Source organism: Sciurus vulgaris (genome assembly GCF_902686455.1).
Source record: "Sciurus vulgaris genome assembly, chromosome: 10".
NCBI classification, from domain to species: domain Eukaryota; kingdom Metazoa; phylum Chordata; class Mammalia; order Rodentia; family Sciuridae; genus Sciurus; species Sciurus vulgaris.
This window is the reverse complement of record NC_136470.1, coordinates 10,149,972-10,171,585: the sequence shown is the minus strand read 5'-3', so window position 1 is coordinate 10,171,585 and position 21,614 is coordinate 10,149,972. Positions and strand designations below refer to the sequence as shown.

At 49.3% G+C, this 21,614-nt stretch overlaps 2 protein-coding genes across 7 annotated transcripts; both read left to right on the top strand.

Annotated features, from left to right (window-relative positions):
- Positions 1-1,780: 1,780 nt before the first annotated feature.
- Positions 1,781-4,411, top strand: KCNE2 (potassium voltage-gated channel subfamily E regulatory subunit 2; the record flags this gene model as incomplete). Of its 4 annotated transcripts, none has more annotated exons than XM_079100809.1 (2): positions 1,781-1,918; positions 4,028-4,411. In XM_079100809.1, the coding sequence occupies exon 2, from the start codon at positions 4,037-4,039 to the stop codon at positions 4,409-4,411; it is 375 nt and encodes a 124-aa protein (XP_078956935.1). In that variant the 5' UTR covers positions 1,781-1,918; positions 4,028-4,036. The 4 variants fall into 4 exon arrangements, with proteins under 4 accessions (XP_078956935.1, XP_078956934.1, XP_078956933.1 ...); XM_079100808.1 differs by having other exon boundaries at positions 4,025-4,411; XM_079100807.1 differs by having other exon boundaries at positions 1,783-1,947.
- A 2,855-nt stretch (positions 4,412-7,266) lies between these two features.
- Positions 7,267-16,907, top strand: SMIM11 (small integral membrane protein 11). 3 transcript variants are annotated; one of them, XM_079100813.1, is made up of 4 exons: positions 7,267-7,375; positions 11,288-11,400; positions 15,827-16,004; positions 16,714-16,907. In XM_079100813.1, the coding sequence occupies exons 2-3, from the start codon at positions 11,389-11,391 to the stop codon at positions 15,989-15,991; spliced, it is 177 nt and encodes a 58-aa protein (XP_078956939.1). In that variant the 5' UTR covers positions 7,267-7,375; positions 11,288-11,388; the 3' UTR covers positions 15,992-16,004; positions 16,714-16,907. The 3 variants fall into 3 exon arrangements, with proteins under 3 accessions (XP_078956939.1, XP_078956941.1, XP_078956940.1); XM_079100815.1 differs by lacking the exon at positions 7,267-7,375 and adding an exon at positions 10,602-10,686; XM_079100814.1 differs by lacking the exon at positions 7,267-7,375 and adding an exon at positions 10,640-10,770.
- Positions 16,908-21,614: the final 4,707 nt, after the last annotated feature.

The following is a 21,614-nucleotide window of genomic DNA, read 5'->3' as shown; positions in this document are numbered from 1 at the left end:
TCCCTGTGCCCACACACCTCCCTGGCTGCAGATGGCATCACGGGGCCCAGAGAGGGAACTTGGGCTGCTCTGTCCAAAGCCACGCTCCACAGAGGCACACCCCACCAGGCACCAAGGTTAATTCCCAACTGCCCGCCAGTATTTAACTTTCCACATCAGATTAGATTAAACATTTGGGCTCATAAAAGCCCAGGATTGCAGGCTGCAGTTAGCAAGGACTTAGCTGGTGCTCAGCAGCCTGAGATTTACGTCCAACCCCGAAGAGCTCCTAACACCAGCACGAAGGCTCAGAGCGGCCTGGCTCAGCCAAGGCCTTTTGCATTGCTGCCTATGTAAGTTCTACTGAAAATTCTTTGTATTTTTGAGGAATTAAGTAACACATTTATCTACTTTCCTTTTCCAAAATACTGTAAAGTAGATGCTTTTTCTGGTAGATGCTTTTTCTGGATGTCCTGGCCCATCTGCCCAGCCTCCCTCCCTCTCTCCTTTCCTTCTGTTCTTCCCTTCCTTCCTTCCTTGCTTCCTACTTTCCTTGCTCATTTCTTCAATAATTGTCTTTGGATGAAAATTCTGGAAGATGTTTTCTTTAGAAATGGGAGAATCATGGTAAATGTAGATCATCACATTTTTTCTCTTCTTGATGTAAAAAGATTTTGCTGCCCTTTGTAGACCCAAGTGATTCCAATGATCCATTGACTTTCAGGACAAGAGAACTTTGGGTTTGGGGGTCAATGGGTCTTGCTTTCCTTATATAGTGTCCGGATTGCCATTGTCGTGAATTATATACTCAGGATGGGAGAGCTGGAATTGTGGATTCTGTAGTCTGGAGACGGGATTCAATTAATTGATGTATGGAAGCTCAAACCACAGTCTTAGTCTTTTATCTTTTACCCAATTGAGCTGGCCGGCCACAGGCCTGGGGTCAGGCAGCTATTGGAATCTGTGACCCCTGGAGGGACAGGAGGAGTGCTGGGCACTGGTCTGCCAGGCGACGTGGGTTCTAGTCTGTACACTGTGGCCAACTTGAGATCCCTGTAATCTTGGACAAGTGATTTAAGCTCCCTAGACTACAGTTATTCCACCTACAAAGACTACACCAGCCTAAATCATCTCTGGGGGCCCTCTTCTGTGTGACGTGGTAAGAACAATCTATTGAAAATGCAACTTCCATTAGGTTGAACTACATGAAAATGCCAATATCTGACCATTTTAACCTACATAAGTGGCAACTTCATATGACTCAAAAGAACACAAAAATACTTAAGTTCATATTAATAAAGCAAATGCCCATTTCAGTGTTCATGGTGGGATAAATATGTATACCGAATCTGGTTGATGCTTGTCAGTTCAGTAGTTATTCTGGGAGTAGAACTTTAAATCAACCCACTTATCATCTGAATTACAATGTGGATCAGTGGAATCGCTTTCACACACCATGATCTGGATCTTTTCTGTGGTCATGAAACAGAAAATGGACTCCCCGGCCAAGCCACATCTCGTGCATCAGTATTCAAAGTTCCCTTGGACCTCACTTGCTCAGCCTGGCTGAAGGTCAGCACTTGGGTACCCAATCCCACTGGCCCTGGGCAGCCCTCTGATTAGGTCTGAATGCAAAGCACTCCCGCTCTGCCTAGCAGTGGGCCCTTGTCCATGTTAGGAGAGCTGAACAAATAACTGGCAGTACCGCCCGGCTCTCAAGGGCTGGCAGAGGCTGCCGTGCCCGCACCTGGAGGCCACCCGCACCACTCCAGGGGCCGTCAGCGCTGAGGGCTCCCGTCTCACAGGCAGACTTCCCTTAGCACACCCGGAGGATCTTTATTTTAGCAGCTTAGCTCTTCTGGGTCTTTTTTTAGTTGTTTCTGTGTTCCACCGGTTTTCCCAATTTGGCTTCTCAAAAGGAAAATGAATTCTCTCTCGAGTGAGTATGTGGCAGAAGGAATAGATAAGGTGGGAAAAAACGACCACATTCTTTCTGGAAGAGGTCATGGAGAAGGGCTGGGAGGGACGGAACAGGAAAGACTTAGGTGAAGTAGCCTTGCCCCGCCATGTTTTAGGACTCACCTTGGTATGGGCAGAGGGTGGGGAGCTGGCTCTCTAGAGGAAGCTGGTATGAACTCACCCCAAGTGAGTAGACCTGTCTCCTCCAGCGTAAAAGAAACAGAGGCCAAGTCTAGAGTGGACCAAGCCACTCAGCTGTGCTATCACGGAGAGCTGTATTACTGATGTGTCTGGTGGGGGGAGACGTAAGAGATGGATCTTAGAGCTCTTTGAAAATAGAACTGAGAAAAATATATTCATTACACTGATTTCCAATGAGGGAAATCTGGGAAGACCTGCTCTGTGGGAGAAATACTTAGAAGTGTATCTCTGCTTCTTTCCCAGACGGGAAACATCTCTTTTTCCTGAAGGAATGACACATGTTCAAGAGAGGCGACAAGCTAGTTCCTAAAGAAAAAAAAGAGGCAGCAGGTGGAAGAGTAAGGTAGAAAGGATAGAATGTGCAAATGTCCTGAGGCAGGAGAGCTCACTGACTTAGAGGAACAAAATCAGGTGTGACCACATCATTGAGAGCAGGGGATAATTGCAAAGGTGGGGCAGGAGCCAGCTCAGGCCAAGTGGGGTGCGCCCTGTTAAGAAACTGGATTTTATTTAAAACAACAGAAAGCTATTGCACCATTTTAAAATCAAGGGAATGGCATGATTCTGTTTCCTCTTAGAAAGAGCACATTGCTGTACATACAGAGCAGAGAGGACAAAACCCCAGTGATGAATGTACTGCATTGTGCTGCATCACCCAGGATGGGCGGCAGTGATGGGGATGAGGAGGAGAAAGACTTGAGAAAGATGAGGGACTGCTCAGAGTGTTTCTTGGCATCAATTTCCTACAATGCTCTTGAAAATACAATTGTGCACATTCCTTTCTTTGGGACAAAGCGCCACCTAGACCTGCCAGGTGGGCAAATTGGAAAGTCTGTCAGCACCTCTTTTGCCTGATGCTGCATCCCTAATCCCTATAACTTAGAAATGAGCCACTGCTTCATTCAACTGATTTTTGTTGAATGTTTATCATGAATGCAGCATGATGCCAGCTGTTGTGAGGTTAATGCTTGATCACGAGTAAACATTTGGAACATGAGAAAAGCATAAAGCATAAAGATTTTTATATATATATATATAAAGATATATATATAAAGATATATACACATATACACACATATACATATGCACATGTAATTACCACCCACTATTAACATTTTGATCTATTTACTTCATCTTTCCCCTATTTTCATAGGTATGTATACATTTACGTGGAGATGTATATATCAAAATGTATATATGTGTCATTTATGTCCACCATTAAAAGTTTTTTGTAAAGTGATTATGCATGCAAAAAAATGAATACAATGTATAAGATCAGTTCAAAGACTAACAAAATGTGCATTCAGGAGCTAGGCAGGTTAAGAAGAAACATCACAGCAAAAGGTGATGAACAAAAAGTGCATCATCAAAGAGGGAGACAGCTCATGTCACTGAAAAAAAGAAGTCATGTTTTCCTGTAAGGGTGCATAGGTGGATTCGAATGTAGCTTTCATGTCACCTGTAACAAAGTGTGTTTAATAGCAGATTGTCCAGAAAGAATTTTGAATGAAGAGGTATAAACCCTTAAGGGCCAAAATTCTGTGTATTACTCTTAAACAAAAAACCAGCTGCTGCTTTTATGCATACACATGACATATAAATAAGCAGTGTTCTTTAAAAATTAAAAAAAATCCTAGGCATTTTAATGTTGCAAAGTGCTGTATAAAGCTGAAACCTGTTCATTCCGTGTCACTGAAGTAGACATGAAACAACTGTAAAACTGTCTCCGTTTTTTCTCTGGTTTATTAAATTGCTAACAAAAAAAAAAAAAGGGAAGAAGGAGAAGAAATATCACCCTCCCTCTGCATCCCTCGCTCCCCTCCCAAATGCTGAAAGGGATCTGTTTTCTTAACCTTGTTCATCTATTTTATTATTTAAATGACAGCAGAAGGGAAACATGCCTACCTCACTCAATTTGACGCAGACCCTGGAAGATGTCTTCAGAAGGATTTTCGTTACGTACATGGACAACTGGCGCAGGAACACGACAGAGCAGCAGGAGGCGCTCCAGGCCCAGGTGGATGCCGAGAACTTCTACTACGTCATCCTGTACCTCATGGTGATGATAGGAATGTTCTCCTTCATCGTCGTAGCCATCCTGGTGAGCACGGTGAAGTCCAAGCGGCGAGAGCACTCCCAGGACCCCTACCACCAGTACATCGTGGAAGACTGGCAGGAAAAGTACAGGAGTCAAATTCTGCATCTGGAGGAATCAAAGGCCACCATCCATGAGAACGTGGGTGCAGCGGGGTTCAGAACGTCTCCTAGATGAGGAAGAAAGGGACCAAGCCAAGCCTGCCATCCAGGCGTGAGAGGTGGCCGAGCCACCACGCAGATCCAGATTGTTATTGTGTAAAGACACTGGGTTCCTCTCTGCTGAGACGTCCATGGAGATGATGTGGAGGTCAACTGAGACGGGGGACACTTCAATCTCGGTGATTTATGCCTGCTGGTGGGAGTGATCTCTGTGCTTTCATTTTCTATGCAATGTAAATGTCATTTAAATCAATGTCAATAGTAGAAATAAAGCCAAATTGGAAGCAAAGGGCTCGGGCAGTGGCGGTGGGACTAGAAAGAGCAGTTACAAATCACTCGACCTTCGGTCTCAGGAAATATTAGTCTGGATGTGATAAATTCAATTGATAAATAACCCGGATATCTTATTCAGAGGCTGAGGTTCAGAATCTATCACTTACTGATGGGATTGACAAAGGAACATTTATTTATTAATTTATGAATGCAGAGTCTGAAGTGATGAATGAGCAGAACCAGGAGGTGACCTTCCATTTCTGGTTTCCCTGGTGTCTAACGTGTCATAAGTCTGAAGACAACAAACCCTATGAGGGCCAACAAACCATACCAGAGAGGTCAAAGACTCAGGAAATGCCCTGTGCAACAGAAATGCCTTTTTAAACGAACACTCAACATTTCACAGAAAACAAACTTTTAAAAGTTCTCATTACTTAAGAAAAAAAATAACAAAAAGTTGACATGGCTTTCTGAACAACTTCATGTTCCCTTGATTTTCTTTTCTTCTCTTTACAGTCACTTATTTTCATCCATGTGTGAAGAGACTAAAGGTACAGGAAGAGGTCAAGTTGCCAGTGTCATGTTCAACATGCACAGCTGGACAGAGACTGCATTGACAGCACACAATTTCAGCTAGATAGGTGGAATAAGTTCAAGGACCTACTGTATAGCCTGGGGACAACAGTTAATAACAATGCATTGTATTCTGGAAAAATACCAAGGGAATCCTAAGTGTTTGTCCTCAGTACAAAAATGATAACTACGTGAGGTGAGATAATGTGCATGCAAATTACCTGGATTTTTTCATTCCACAATGTACATATACTTTTAAACATTGTACGATACATGACATGTGTGTACAATTTTCTCTCTCAATTTAAAAGAAAATAAATCGTTTGCACCACAGGGTCTGTGATGTCACAGGATGTCCAAGCCGGAAAGTATCTTGGAGATGGTTTTGTTCTTGTCAGGCGGCTCCATTTACAGATGAGGAAACTGCAGCACTATGGGATGAGATGCTTCCCTTCACCAATTCAATTGGGCAGTGTTTCCACGTGGGTTACTGGCCTGGACTCCAGCAGTTTAGAGATGAGTGAGACTCCCTGAGCTGCAGGAACACACAGAAGAGAGGGAGTCAGACGCTCCACAGAAGATGAATAACAAAGCCAGGAGGACAAAGCCCCAGCAGGGCAGGAGGGCAGTCCTAACCTGGGTCAACTGCTCTCCTCTCTGTGCAGCTGAGTGGGCAGTGAAGGGCAAAGGAGAGCTGTGTGGGGCCTTAGCACCGTGTAGCTTCAAGCCTAATCTCCTTCTCCCTCCCCAGCCAGGGCACAAGGATGGAGTGGGGACTCAACTCTTAGGATAAGAAGACGAGGTTCCAAAAAGAGCTCTTATTCAAAGCACGCTTATAGGACTCCTTGTACAAACGGTCTTACTCTGTTTTCTGTTGCTAACACAGAGTGTCTGAGACTAGGTATTATTTTGGCTTATGATTCTAGAGGCTGGGAAGTTGTGGCAGTCAGCTTTGCATTTTCAAAATACCTGACATACACAACTTAGAGGAGGAGATACTTATGTGGGCTCACAGTTTCAGAGGGTTCAGTTCATGGGGAGCTGGGTCCATTGCTCTGGGTGAGGCAGAACACCACAGCTGAAGGACAGAGTGGAGTAAAGCTATCAGCTACTGCCAGGCAGGAAGGAGGGAGAGTTGAAGGGGGAAAAGGGAAAAGGGACCAGGACAAGATAAAGTCCCCAAGGCCATGACCCCAAAGACCCATTCCCCTCAACTGGGCCCCACCTTCCACAGCCTTCTGACCTTCTATTAGTCCATCCAAGTACCAATGGTTCAACCTGCTGATGAGGTCAGATCCAATCACTTCCCAAGGTGCACCTCTGGACATTGCTACATTGGGGACCATGCCTTCAACTCACGCGCCTCTGGGGGTCAAGTCAGATCCAAACTATAACTGAAGTCCAAGAGCACAGCACCCGCCTCTGCCCAGCTTCTGGGAGGGCTGCAGCAGAAAGCGCAATGGCTTCGCAGGTGCATACAGGAGCAGCCCGACACCACTGGGCAACATCCTCACCTGCTCCCGGGTAGCTAATCCACAGCTCCAACAAACTCTCTGCCACTGATGGCATCAATGCCCTCTTAAGGGCGGATCCCTCATGACCCAAGGGCCTCTTAAAGGCCCCGCCACTCCCAACACCCGGGGGACCCAGCCTCAACGCAAGCTGTGGTGGGCCACAAACCATATTCAAACCATAGCACCAACTACAAGGCCTGATTCAAGTTACAGACTGAGATGTGCACAAGGTATCTGTTTCCTGCAACAGGCTTGCAACTGAGGCAGGAGTACAGGGTTAAAAGTTGGTGAAGGTAAAAAGAAGGCGCTACTCAATGGCTGGGACAGTAGTGTAAACTGGTTGGGCTCCTCCGAGCCGTCTTCTTCACTAGGCCCCAAGCTTGGCCCAGGCCGTCGGTACAAACGACTTCACCCGCGTGCAGACTGAACCGCTGCAGACGCGGGGCGGCCGCACAGGCCCACTGCGCCTGCTCACGGAGCGCGCGCTGCACCCGGGCATCCCGGGGCCGCTGCGCCTGCGCGCGGAGCGGTGCGTTCTGGGACCTGTAGTTTCCCGGGCTGGGTTGCGCGAGTCCCGGTTTGTGTCCAGCCAGGCGCTGGAGACTCCGCCGCCGCGAACTGTAAGTGCGTGACGTCCGGTAGCAGCAGCCCGACCTTTTTAGGGCGCCGGGAACTGGCGCCCAGCCCAGCGTTCGCGCTTGTCTCCGGATAAATGCCTGCGCCAGCTCCCGGGTGGGGACCGGGAGGGTGACAGCAGCCTTGTCCGCACCCGCACAGCGCGGACGCTTGTTTAGGCTGGCGCGCGGTCCGGGCAGGCCCAGAGCTGGTTTGGCCAGAGGGTGTTGCTCTCCGGGGATCCTGGGGACGAGCAAAGGTTCCGGACGCCCTGTTCTGTGCAGGGGTGAGGGAAGCGATGGCAGCCCCTGGCTCTCATCCTCGGGTCCTGGTGGACCAGGGGTCGCTCCCCGAGTGTCAAGGTGGTGGAGAGAGGACCTAGCTCTGGCCCCCCGAGTTCCCGAGGAGGAGCTGATGCTCCGGGGGTCCTCTTACTCCCCCAGTCTTGCACCGGAGCACAGGCACCAACCTCGCCCGCTAGATCGTGGGGTTCCAGAAAGTAGAGCTGCACTCGCTCCTCAGAGGATCCCCGAAACAGTATGTGGAGTCTGAGCAGAAGAGATTCGGAGCGTCTGATTGGCAGAGGTCAGGCCCCTCTGCAGAGCGGAGAGGGCCAAGTGACGCTCAAGGGTCGCTTGCCAACCCCTTCTCCGGACTTCTCTTACTTCAAGTGACTGGGTGAAGAGCTGGGGATGGGGACAACTTCAGAAAGTTAAAGGGCACGGCTTAGTTGTCACCGGAACCAGATACACACCGAGAAATAGACTGACCCTTGGGTGTGTTAGGCGTGCCAAGCAGAAAAGGGAACTCGTGAACAAGGCATTGCCCATACGGTTTTAATTGGCGTAGGAGAAATGAGTGAATAGGTTTTTTGTTTGTTTGTTTATCTTTAGGAGAAACCTGGCCAAAGAAAAATAAGGATGCTTTTGCAGAAAGAAAATGGAAGTATTTGCATTTATATCCGAGCCATTCGTTATTTTTGAGTTTTAAGCTAAGATTGTGGATAGTTCCAGTGGAGGTATAATTTTCCCGCCACACCAAAGATTTTATGCCCCTCAAAACTGCCCCTATTTTGGTGGTGTTTGCAGTCTAGCCCCCAGATGCCAGCTGTCCCTTGTTTCTAATATTGTATCAGGTGCACATATGATATTGGAGCAAACGGGCCACTGATATTTTTAGCTGTCTTAGTCGTTCTCATTTTCAGAAGGCCTACAAAGTGATATGAAAATGGCCCCACGGCATGTCATTTAAGAGAAGTGGGGAGAGTTGTCTTTCAGAGGCAGTGGGTGGCCCGGGGCAGGAGGCCTGATGAGGGTGCTTTACCTTCTTCTCCACTCTTACCCCCAACTCCCACTACTAATGCAGATTGACTTGTTTTCTTTCCTTTCTTTTTTGTACCAGGGATTGAACCCAGGGGTGCCTAAACACTGAGCAACATCCCCAGCCCTTTTAAAAAATATTTTATTTAGAGACAGGGTCTTGATAAGTTGCTTTCTGGTCTCCCTAAATTGCTAAGGCTGGTTTTGAACTCGAGATCCTCCTGCCGAGATTGCAGACATGAGCCACTGGGCCTGGTTGTTTCTTTCTTAAAGAGCTTGTATCTTATCACTCAGGGTAGGAAGTTGAGGCAGCTGCCAGTATATTTTTGCAGTCAGGTTCTATGATATCAGAGAGGATGGTGAATCATGATTTCCAGAATCACAGAAAAAGTCTTTGGGTTCTGACTTTGCAAATGAGAACTCTTTGGTTCAGAAGGTTAATGACTTGCCCCAGGTCACTGGGGCACCAGGAATAGAGTTGGGAACTCTCATTCTTCTCGTCCTTATTATTGCTCTTTATTCCATGCCCTGCTGCCCCACAGTGGCTCATTTTGCCCTAGATATCACTTATTTACATCCTTTGGCCTGATATCCATTAGTGGAGGAGATTTATCATATCACTAATGGTTGACGTTGATTTAGTGCTTTCTATGAGTTAAGCATGTGTTTAATGTTTACAGTGTAATTTCTGAAGGAGAATTTACAGATGAGGAAATCCAGGCTTAGAGAGGCCATGAGTCTTGTCCAAGGTCACTCTGCTAGTAAATATAACACATGTTCACCAGAAGGGCAGAACACTGAAGGTTCTTTCTCATTTATTTCCTCCTGTAAGTTTTGGGGATCTATTTATTGCCCTTGACCTTAGGAATTGATATCCTGTGTACATCAATTCCTGGAGTATGTGATTTGCACTCAGAAAATTTGTGGGAAACAGCTAGACTTCCCTGCTGTATTTGTACACAACTCACATCAAGCAGGAACTGCAAAAATAAGATTGAAAACAACTTCAAATATTTGCTTCAATACACTATATGGCTAAAGAGATTGCTCAAAATGAAAATTCTAGTGGGAGTTTATAACACATAGGAACACATTCTCCATGCAGTCAGAATCTGCTGCTACTTAGAGACAAGTAAGTGGTTTACACATGAAGATAATGATCACCTTCAGTCATCATGGTTAATTCAAACAGCTAGGGTTGAGATTCCTATCGTTAGCTTAGCTTATCTGACTTTGCAAGTCACAGGGAAAACTTGCTTATCTTGTGCCAGCTACTAGCTGGTTTTCAAATACCATAACCTTGAATAGATGAGGCATGAACTTTTTGTATTTATATGTTTTGTACAGAAAGTTTCTGTAAAGCACCTTTCTGGAAGTTTGTCTTATCTCCATTCTAGAGGCCCATGAAATTTTCTGTTGCTTTTCTTCATTCCATTTTGTTAGTACATTTAAAGAAAAGTGTCCCTGTAGGGCCCGGGGGTGTAGCTCAGTGGTAGAGCACTTGTCTAACATGCTGAAGGCCCAGGATTCCATCCCGAGCACTGCAAAAACAAAAGAACACAAAGCAAACAAATAAAACACTGGACAATGACAACAAAAGGTGTCCCCGTTAGTTTTGAATGCAGAGCATCAGGATAGCCAGCGGAGTCTCTGGAGCCAGACCTGATGGGTTCAAGTCCCAGGTGCCCCTGGGAGCTCTGGCTGTTTCTTAAACTTTATTTCCTCATCTATAAAGTGGAGATAATGAACTACCCCTCTAGGGCACTTATGAAGACTAAGTGAATGACTTCATCTAAGCAATTTAACGTACCCTGGCACACCAAAGTTAAGCTGTCATCATTATGCCATAAGTCATCAAATTTCAGAAAAAGTAGGGACCCAAGAGATCATCTGGTTGGCACTTCCTTTTTTCCTTTAGGTCCTGAGGCCCCAGAGGGAAGTCCCTTACCAGAGTGCAGGAAGTCTTAATCCAGAGCTCGGGTCTTCTGGCTCTTGGGGTATGCATCATACTCTAAGAAGAGTGACCCACGAGGGCCCAGAGCAAGTCCTGCCCTGTCACCTCCAGCTTCACCTTCCAGCAGGTCTCCCTCAGGCTTGAGAGGAAAATTTCCATATGAATTGCTTTCTCAGGCAACTTTTTCTCTATCATTTATTCCCTTCCCTCCAGTAACTTTTTAAAAACCAAGATGAGTTCAATTCATGCTTGAAGAACCTGAGAACAAAGACAATCATCCCCAAACCCAGCTTATGTTCAGGGCAGTAGTAGGGTAAAGGGACAGCCCTGGGGTGCAGGCTCTTAGGTCCACAGGTGAATGGAATGGGGGTTCACGTCCCTCAGGGGCCACGCTGCCACTTCTGTTGGGAGCTGTGGAGAGCTGCTAGGGAGATGTTTGGCTCAGGATGAGCCACGCCTGGCTCAGCCCTCATGTAGCCCTTCTGCTTCCACTGGGCTCTGGATGACCTTGTTTAGGACACTCAACCTGCCTCTGCAGAGCTTACTCTCTCTGCTCACGTGCCCCCTCTATGTAAGACGCTTGTTTTCCTAAGGTGTCTGCCCTGGAAACTTCAAGTTGATCTGTTTCTTTTTTTCCCTGCCAGATCAGACCTTTGAACTCCCAGGACCTCGCGTTTCAGCCCCCTCTCATGCACTTGTCTTGGGGGACTACAGTGATCAGGAGTGAACTCAGAGTTGGCCTACCATGAACTGGAAGGTAAGATAGTTTTGAACATTTATGATGTGGGATTTGTTTTTCTCCTTGTATTAGTTGGCTTTCAGTCACTATAATTAAATATCTGAGATACTTAACTTGTAAGAAAAAAAGGTTTATGAAACTCATTCCAGTCCAAGATTGGGTGGCTCCATTGCTTTGGGCCTCTTGTAGGGGTGCTGGATGACAATGGTGGGTAGCACACATTGGGGAAAAGAAACAAAAGAAGAAGAGACTAGGCTTCCACAGTTCCCTTTGAGGACACACCCCCAATAACCTAAAGGCCTCCCACTAGTTCCCACCTCCTAAAGGGCCATGACACCTCCCAGCTGTACCACCCTGGGAACCAAGCCTTGCACTTTTGGAGGACATTCAACATCCAAACCACAGTACTCCTAATTGTATAAATAAAGAGTAAAAGTTCTGTACACATAAATTAATTTAGCAAAAAGAGAGCATAAATATATTGAATGCTTTATTTTAAGTTAAAGCATATAAATGTACGTTTATTCACCAGACCCCTGAAGGAAAGCCAGGCCTTTCTTCAAGGGCACATCCGCTTCACTTTTCTTGTAAAACCATGCCTTCAAGCTTCGCCCACAGCTTCATATTTGGTTTCTTTAAAGTAGATGCAATGGGCTGAGCATTTGTGTCCCCGGACCTCACATGTTCCCCCTGAATCCCGACCTCGAGGTACTTGGAGGTGGAGCCAGGTTGTGATTAGTCAGAGGGTCGAGCCCTCATGAATGCGCTCTGGGCTCCCATGAAAGGGTTCCCCAGGAGCTCCCTCCTCACCCTCTTTCTGTCATGTGAGGATACAGGGAGTCTCCAGTCTGCAGCTGGGAAGAGAACCCTCACCAGAGCCCAGCAATGCCATAACTTAGACTTTCATCTTCCAGAAGGCCGAGAAACAAATGTCCATTGTAGATAAGCCAGCTATCACTACTTTGGTAAAATAGCCTGAATTGTCCTTAGACAGCGGATTAAGATCGTATGGAGCAGTCTACATACAAAATCTTTCCATGTTTTGTAATCCCCTTCCCTAATCTTTTATAGTTGTCTTGCAACAGCATTTTTTTTCCTAGTCAAACTTGCGTCTTTCAAAGCATTCACTTAAGTTTTTCTGGGAACAGCCTTCTTTAGAAGTCATAAATAAGTCACCTACTGTAGCAACTTGAACTGGCTGGAAATAAACACAACCGACTCCTGTAAAATGTTAAGTAAGCTGGTTAGAGTGGAAGTTCAAGGACAGCCAGAGAGTAGCCTGCTGCCTGGCTGTATCAGTGAGCTGTGGACAACAGCAGTTTTACAGAGGGAAGGAAAATATCCGTTTACACCCTTGAAGCCAGGAAGGTGAGGAGGCGGTTAATGTTTAATGTAGCTGCTTGAACAGTATAAAACTCATGCATCAGCTCATTATCCAGAGATGGTTACTGTTCACAATTTTGGTGCTTTTTCGATCAGCGTTTTTTCCCTTATATTCAGTGTGGTGTGTATTTTCAAATGTAGGATTTTATTGTATGTAGTTTTCAATTATTATAAGCATTCCTTTGTTCAAAACATCCAATGGCTTTCACTGCAAGGAGAACTGGAGAGGGCTGGAAGCAGGAGGAGGGAGCCAGGAGAATACGACCCCGCTTCCCCCTGCAGTGTGGGGCATGGGGTGGGCGGTGGCCTGCAGGAGGGCTGAGGGCCGCTGTTTGGAGAGAGCTGGTTGAAGTTGGTCAAGCATGCTTAACTGGAGCTCCTGGTGGAACGGGGAGGAAGGAAAGTCGACGCAGTGAACCGTGATGGAAAAGGGCCGGAGCAAAAAGCACCAGTGAGCTCGCTCTCTGCAGCACTGGGTCAGTAGGAGTGAGTCCAAGAGGCGTGGCTAATGCTCCAGGGCTTGGGTCTCCTACGTCCCCACAATTCAGCTGCCTGGGAGCTGCAGGATCATCCCTCTCCCCGGGGGCTTCTGATTGGGAAGGTCAGGGTGGGCCTGAGAGTTTGCATTTAGCAAGTTCCCAGGCGATGCTGATACTGTGGGTCTAAGGCAACAGCACAGAGTTTTTCTCCTTAGTTGTGAAGTGACATCAACCCACTTGGCTGCCCAGGCCAATCCTGCCTGTGACCAGGGGAGTCCTTTCCTGAGTCAGGAACAGACTCTTCTACACCCTTCCCAGCTCCAGGCAGACACAGCATCGCAGCAGATACAGCACCTTCAAGCTTCAAACAGGCCCCTTCCTCGTAGTGTGGGGAAGGACTGGCCTCTCCTCATCCCCGATCGCAGAGAGCCCCTGGGTAGGCCGGGGCCTGCCCTCCTGGCACCGAGAGCCTTGGCTGGTGATAGCAGTCTACACCACCTGTGTAACAGCAGCAGGTGTGGCCTTGCTGTTTAAAAAGTTGACTCTTCCTACATCACAGGTACCGGGCTTTTTTTTTTTTTTAATTCGCATTGATCCAAGCCACCACCAGCAAGAGCCATTTTTCCCCCAAGGTCCTCGTGTTTTGAGAGATGAAAGCAGTTTGTTGGAAGGAAGTCAAAAGAGAAGGTTGAACTCAGCTAAAGCTTAGGACCTTGGTGGGGGCAGGAAAGGGGACCTGGAGCTCTCGTGTTACCCTCAGTGTCCACTCTGCTGCCCTCACAGCCTCCCTCTCGGTCCTGCAGCTTCTGCCTCATGCCGTCTCCTCTCCAGTCCCTATGAAAAGAAAGCAGATACCGAACCCCCTTGCCGCTCCTCCAGTGGACGTGCTTCCATCCCCTTATGAATGAGATCTGCCTTCTGGCAACTGCTGCAGCTCGGCCTTGGAGTCAGGTCACAGAGACCTGTGGGTTGTCACGTGGTCTCCAGGGGCTCATCCACAGAGACGTGGAAACCTGGGAGCGAGGAGCACCAGGAGCCGGTGCCTCAACCGGCCTAGAACATTCTGACAAACACGGAAGCCTGGTGTCACGACATCGAACGTTCTCCTCCTAGCCGGGTTCTGTATGTGGAGCCACACCTTCACTCTGCAACGGACCCTTTGAGGGTTAGCCTGGGTCTGAGGGAGGAGGAGCCTGGCAGCCAGTCGGCATCGCACGCCGTTGATGCGTGCCAGGGACCGTGGTGGCAAGGCCGCACTTCGTGACTCGAGCGTTGTACAGTGTTGTCAGAGATGCCTTTCAAAGAGCATTTGTGTGTTCTTTACTATGAAAAGGACTTAGTGGCTGAAATCTTATTTGCTCAGCCTTCCTTATTAGATGTTTGTGTTCTCCACACCCCCATGATGTCCATTACATTCTACTACGTCACATGGTGACCTTCCTGAGGGGTCCATCCACAGCTGGTTAGTAACTTCAGAGGTGTCGCGCCCGGTTGCTTTCGTGAATGCGGTGACCAAGCCATCGTCAATTGACATGATTTAGTTGTAAGGTCGATGTGTATGACCAGGCAGTGCGGCCGTGGGTTTGGAGAGTTGGCGTGGGCCCCTTCCTCACCGATCACTGAATCCCACACTGCTGTTCAGCTCTTGGCTCAGGACAGTCTGTCTGCTGTGCGGCTACAGTGAGGATGCAAGAGGAAGGTCCCTGGGCGGCTCTTGGCGCACAGGGAGCCCCTGATCTACAGGAGGGATGCCGCGCCTTCTAACCCTGAGGGCCACGGCTGACTCGCGGAGAACGGAGATGATCATCATTCCACTCGTTCCACTCCATTGAAAATCTACAGTCGGAGGAAGGGAGGCTACCCGAGGACCTGGAACGTTCTGTTCCGGCTCTGGCTGCCGTGAAGGAGTCGGGTCCCAGGGTGGTTTTGACTCACTGGGTTTGGATCAATCTTAGGTGATCTATTAGAGGGAGGTTCACAGGTACTCCCTGTAGATTTATTGGTATCGTATATAGTAAGTAGTGTTTGGCAATTTAACCTAATGATTTTGTTGGTCTAACTCCTGCCTAGTCCTCTAAAATAATGATCATTTAACAGAAACATAGCTAGGCTTGAATATTTTGAGTTTACTGTCCATTATTTCACCCTCGAGTACTAGTGTTCATGAGTCTCCAGAATCGAGAGGAAATCGTAATGTACCAAACTGGAGAATCTGAGGAAGGACTGGTTCAGCTCATTGTGCAGGTGAAGAGGCAGAAACTCAGGCAGGCCCTGGACTGACTCAGGCTTTCAGCCTCTGGCTCCTTCCACTGGGCCAAGCTGCTGCCGCCTCAGAGGGGCTGGGTGATCAACAAATCCATGAAGTCGCAAAAGACCAGAGTTCTTGTGTCTGTGGAGAAGAGGGTGATGCACAGCAGAGCTGCCAGAGACAGGGACCCCATCTGCTTGGTCCCCGGTGTAGCCCCAGCACCTGGCTTCATGCTCATGACATAATAGGTGCTCAGTAAATACTCGTTGACCAAAGAAACATAACTGTGCGTATCACTGGTAGAACAATTAGAACGATTTCTTTCTTCTTTAAGGTTCTCGAACACGTGCCCCTGCTGCTGTATATCCTGGCAGCGAAGACATTGATTCTCTGCCTCGCATTTGCGGGAGTGAAGATGTACCAAAGGAAAAGATTAGAAGCCAAACAGCAAAATCTAGAGGCCGAAAAGAAGAAGCAAACAGAGAAGAAAACTAACTGAAGAGAAATAGAAGGTACTTGGGCTTTGCAAATGCAAACTATCCCGTGGGTTAGGGCAGGCCGGTTGGTGGGCATGACTCTGGCAAGAATGCCACAGCCCTGGGGTCTGAAGGACGGCGGGAGGGCATGTGGCCCCTGTCCTAGAAGTAGACCTGGTCCCTGAGGGAAGTGTGCAGAGACAGATGCCAGGTCCATCTGCTGCTGCGCCCGGTGCACAGAGCATCCATCTCCTCCTCTGAACCTGCAGTGGCTCCTTGTGGGTGGAGCCTGAGGACTAAAGACTGGAGCAGGCAGTAGGGCCAGGGAAGAGGACGTGCTTACAAGTTCAAAGGGATGAGCGAAGGCAGTTCTAGCTGAAATGTTGTTGACTGGATTTTTGTTCCAGAGTCATCATTGTATGAGTTAAGCTAAGAAGAGGGTGGCGAGTCTAGGTGTGAGATCCCGAAGCCCCTTCCCTCCCACAGAGTTGGTCCCAGAGTTGACCACTCAGGGACGCAGAGGCTGCTTGCACGGCCCTGCTCAGAACTAAGGGAGTTGGCCTTCCCCTAGGCTGGCAGCCCATCCGAGACTCCAGCCTTGCTTTAATCAGACAGGGTTTCGGAGGGAGGGAAAGCTGGCGCAGAGGGCATGCCCTCACAACGGGGCAGGGGCCCTCGCGCAGGACTGGCACTGAGCCAGTGAGCGGAGTCCCTTCTCCTGCTTCCCTGTGGTCTTGCTTTCTAGGTTTGGCCACTTAGGTGTCAGCTTGGGTGGACTCCAGCAGAGAAGGAGGAGCACTTAGTCACCGAAGATAAGTCTGAGGAGAAATTCCCAACCTCTACCTTTAATGTCAAATAGTGTGAATTTTTGTATGCTTTTGAAAGAATCAGTATTTTAATTACTAAAATAAAATACCTTTGTAAAAAGGGCTGTCCCTAGTCTTTGGAATAAGTTGAGTGTGTGTGTGTGTGTGCGCCTTTCTCGTGATCTCCCTCACACACACACACACACACACACACACACACACCCCAGTGTCCAGAGGACTCTTGCAGCCCCCTCCTGCAGCACTGCCCAGCTGTAGGTAGCAGGTCTTGGGTGTGTGTGCAGAGGTGGGTTCCTCAGGTGGCACTGCCTGTGGGGGATGGGGTCTGGCACAGGAAGCCCACCAGCTCTCCCCGGGCCTCCTACCACCCGTGTACCCCTACAAGTGTGGTCATTTTGGTTGTATTTTGTTGGGGTGATGGGAGGCTGTGCCTTTGTCCAGGGCCATCCAGGAGAGCTGGCCGCTGTGCTGACCCCTGGGGATCTCTGTGGGGAGGAGTCGCAGAGCGTGAACATGGGCCATGTTGGGCCCTGAGTCTAGAAGAGCTCACCTCTGGAGTCCTGTCATCCGAGAACAGAGCAGGCCCAGGGCTGTGCTTCAGCCTCTGTCCCCGACCCGTCTGCTTGCTGGGATGAGGGGAAGGCCACCCCAGGAGACGTTCTGATTGGGAGAAGAGAACTGGAGAGCTTTCTTACTCCGCAGCTAACAGACCTTTCTCTTCTCCCAAGATAGCGGAGTGGATGGGCGTGAGGAAGCGGTGACCATTGCCGTCAGCGTGGGGGCCGTGTGGGGAGCTGGGGGAGCGCGTGAAGAGATGCCTGCCCACCTTGGAACGTGAGGAGGTTCAGAATGATGTCTTTCTCAAGTCAGCTCTGGGATTGCTGGGTACTCCTAATGGACCCTGCAGCTACAAGCTGCAAATCGCCAGATAGTCAAAAAGCGACTCTCACTTGACCTGGTACCTCAGCCCCCAGGAGGCAGCTGCTCCAGCCCCTGCTGGGAGCCCTGGTGATGTCCACTCTGACCAGTCCCTGTGGCCTGTTGGAGTATGAACAGAGGAGCAGAGGGTGAGGCCCCTGGATTCCATGGTCTGCCCAGACAGGACCCAGAGGTGACAGGGGACCCTGGCCCACCCTCCACCTCTGTCAGCGCCCACGGGACCTGGCAGTGGTCTCACCCCGCACTGCTTCAGAAGCTGCCCCGGGCCTTGGCCTCTGCTTGCTGCCCTCAGTCTCAGCATGCCTGGTCTTAGACCCAGGCTCCTGGGCACATTTCCTCCCGTACCCACCCTGTGCCTCCTAAATCCCAGACACAGTCTGGGACTCAGTCAGCCTGGCCATAGATATTCGTGTTTGTTTTAAATACAGATGTCTCTCTAGGCTTTGGGATTTAAAGCTCAGCTCCGGAATTTGTGGATGACCTGTCCATTTTCTTGAAAGTTTCATAGAAGATGACCTAAGGGCCAGACGCAACCCCCGACGGCAACCAGCAGCCGTGGCTTTTGCGCCCTGTGTTTGGGTTTTGTTTTCTTTTTCAGTTACTTCCTATGCACTTCTCTACCACGAGGGGGAGATGATCAGTTACTCATTGGAGTTGGTGATACTGCACTCCCCGTGTAAATGAAGTCAGGAGATTCCTAGTTTGATATTAAATAATGGGTTGGATGCATGCATGTGTGGCTGGATGCGTGTAGGTAGATGAGTTGGTAAAGCCACAGCCTGGTCCCCCATCAGGACTGCAGCTATCCAGCAGCTTTCTGGACTACAAGAGAGAACACATATGTAAGGAATGGACAGCTGTCCCCAGGACCCTGAGAGATGTCTCAGAGAGCATAAGCAAACACACCTTCTCTGCCTACAGGAGGACCCCAGGAGCCCTCAGGCAGCTCCTACCGCTCACACGTATCCCTAACACTTCTGTGGGACTTCCAAGCTTGCAGCACACTAGGGGCAGAAAGGAAGAAAGGCAGTTGGCATCAGAGATGCCTTCAAGCAGGAAAGACCAGCAGACCAGGCCCGAGGACTCACTCTCTCCATGTGCCAAGCAGTGTGGTGGCCAAAAGCCCCACACTGGGCACCCACTTGATGCTTCGATAGTGATGACCATTGTCAGAAAAAAGAGGTTAGACCATTTTATACCCTCTGCTTAACGAGGCAGAGGCATAATGTTTAGAAACCAAATATTCTGGGATTCTTCAAAAGGGGTTACTATAAGCTTGGACGGGCTCAGCGAGGCGAGCTCAACGGCGGGACCAAATGTAAACTCGGCGGGCTTGGCGGGCACAGTTAGCAGCCAAATAAAATGGGACAGAAAAGTGGCCGAAGCAAGCTTTATTGGAATTTGGCTCTCTGGCGAAATTCCCAGACCCCCGGGGTATAGGGACCCAGAGAAAATCACACGTGGCCCTGGCTGCCCAGGGTTTTTATAGACTAGGATGGGAGGGGGTCCTGTTGAGTGACAGGTGGGTGTGAAGGGTCAGCGGAACTTTCCATCCACCTTGCTGTGAACTTTCTGGTCTCCTTTGGCAGGCTGGTTTTTGTTCTAGCTGCTCAGCTGTGCCCCCTACAGTCGACTAATTTCCGACCTAACAGTTACCTCTCTCAGAGCTGTCTAGAGTCTCTCCTGTATTAGGGAAACAGATGCCTGAAGATCTGCAGGTCTCCAGGCCTTTACAGGACTTGCATGATCACATGAGCGTTCTTGAGCTTGCCCGGCTCTGGGTTAAGCCCCAAGGGCACAGAGGTGGGGGGTACCCAGGCCCAACCTGGGAGAGCTCACATTCCATTGCCAGAAACACCCAAATGATCAAGGTAGGTGGGGGTTCTTCCTGCCATGCCAGAGACGGGCTCCTTGGTGAAAGTCTGTTTGAGCGTGAAGCCGGGCGAGTGACTTGGGAGAGTCTGTAAAGAGAGAACATGGGAGGGGTTTCTGAGCTGGTAGATCCTGTGGGAGGGAGGCCAGGAACTTGTGGGTCGAGCATTCCCAGGTGATTCTCTGGTGAGGTGCTGCGTGCCCCTCCTCCGAGATGCCCTCTTTAGCTGCGAGCAGAGGGAGAGTCAGCAGCTGAGTCGGGTCCCATGATTGGCAGAGAGAGGGAAGGGAGCAAGCATTTGCATGCGTCACCTCAGGACGGATTCCCAGAGGGTAACATTAACATCCTCCCCTTTTCACAGATCAGAAAACAGAGGCTCAGAGAGGTGGTCTCACTAACAGCCCCCAGCTGGTGGGAGGCAGAGCCAGGATTCAGGCTCCAGGGCTTGTAGTTAGTTGTCCCTGCTGTGCTGTCAGGTCTGAGTCATGTGAAAGGAAGACAGGCCAGAGTCACGGTACTTTGGAGACTGAGTCATAAAATCTCCAACAGATGGCACCCCTGGCATGACAGGGACCACGGCCAGGCTGTGGTGACTGGGGTGAGGAGGTGATGGTGCAGCGTGTGTGTTGGTGAATCCCGGGATGAGTCCCCACTGTCCCTCTGCTTTTGGCTCCAGGGTCACCTCTGCCAGTAGCTTCCTCCACGGGGCCCAGCCCCCGGCCCTGGGCTCCGAGCTGAGCGGAACCACCCAACCTGGAGGGTCCAGGCTTCTGTCCCTTGGTTCCCCTGGCCATGCATGCACTGCCAGGCACACAGAAGGCACCGGAAGATGTGGTAAGTGCATGGCTGGTGCCACCAAAGGAAGGGGGCAGGGAGTGTGGTTGAGACCACTGGTCACCCACATCAAAAGGCCTCCTCCCTAGGAATAATCACGAATTTTACCTGGCCACATTGCCCCCCAAATGAAAGGCTACACTTCCCAGCCTCCCTGTGACTGAGTCTGGCCAATCATGTTTAAGTGTGGCGTTGAATCTTCCTGGAAGGTTCAAGGAGGACAGGTGAGCCCTCTCTCCTTCCTCTCTCCTTCTCTGCTACCTGAATGCTAACGCAATGACTTGTTCAGCATCAACTTTGGACTCCATGACTAGGTGACTCTGAGGCCTGAACCAAGTATACGGTAATGAAGATAAAATCCTGGGCTCTTGATGTCCATCATGTCACCCCTGCACTGTCACCGTGGCTCTGCTTATTTTTGGTGATAGGTGTGGGGTACCTGTGCTGTTCATATGTCAGCAGGCTACCCAGAGTCCAATCTAATCTTGACTCGCACATGCAGTCAGTGCCCGACGTGCCCCAGGGCTTCCTGCCAGGAAGCTTGAGTTCTGGTTCTGAGTTCCCATCACTGATGTTGTGCATGGATCTAGATGAATGAGTTACTGCCCCGACCTGGGTTGGTTTGTATGTTTGTTTTGTAAAATGAGCTTAAGGATCACCGTCTTGTCTACTGTACGTGTGGTTGTCTGAAGAGAATGAGGTCAAGCACGTAAAGGACAGCGGGCAGGGGGTAAAACCATCACACGTAGGAAGAATGTGTACCTCCTGGGTGGGCAGCCTGGCCCCCTGGTGGGCCAGTGGGGCTCCATCCACCCTGGAATCACAGAGTCCCCTTGCTCATGCATGTCTGGGCTTATTCTAAGGACAGCTCTGTTTTCTAAAGCATCACCTGCTCTGGGTCACCTTGGTGCATGCCAGGGGAATGGAGATCTGACCATTGGTGGTGACAAAGGCCAGAGAGGACAGGATGTTCCATCAGCCACCACTCAGAAGCATAGTGCCATCAACATCATAGATGGTTCCAGAGGACTTGTCTATAGATGGGTGGCTCATATATTGTCACCCACTGGTAATTTCATACAATGCATGAAACGTGGTGGTTTCCAGAGATTCTGGGCTGGACTCACCAGTCTCTCTGTCCTACCCACACCAGAAGAAACCTCTTATTATTAATTC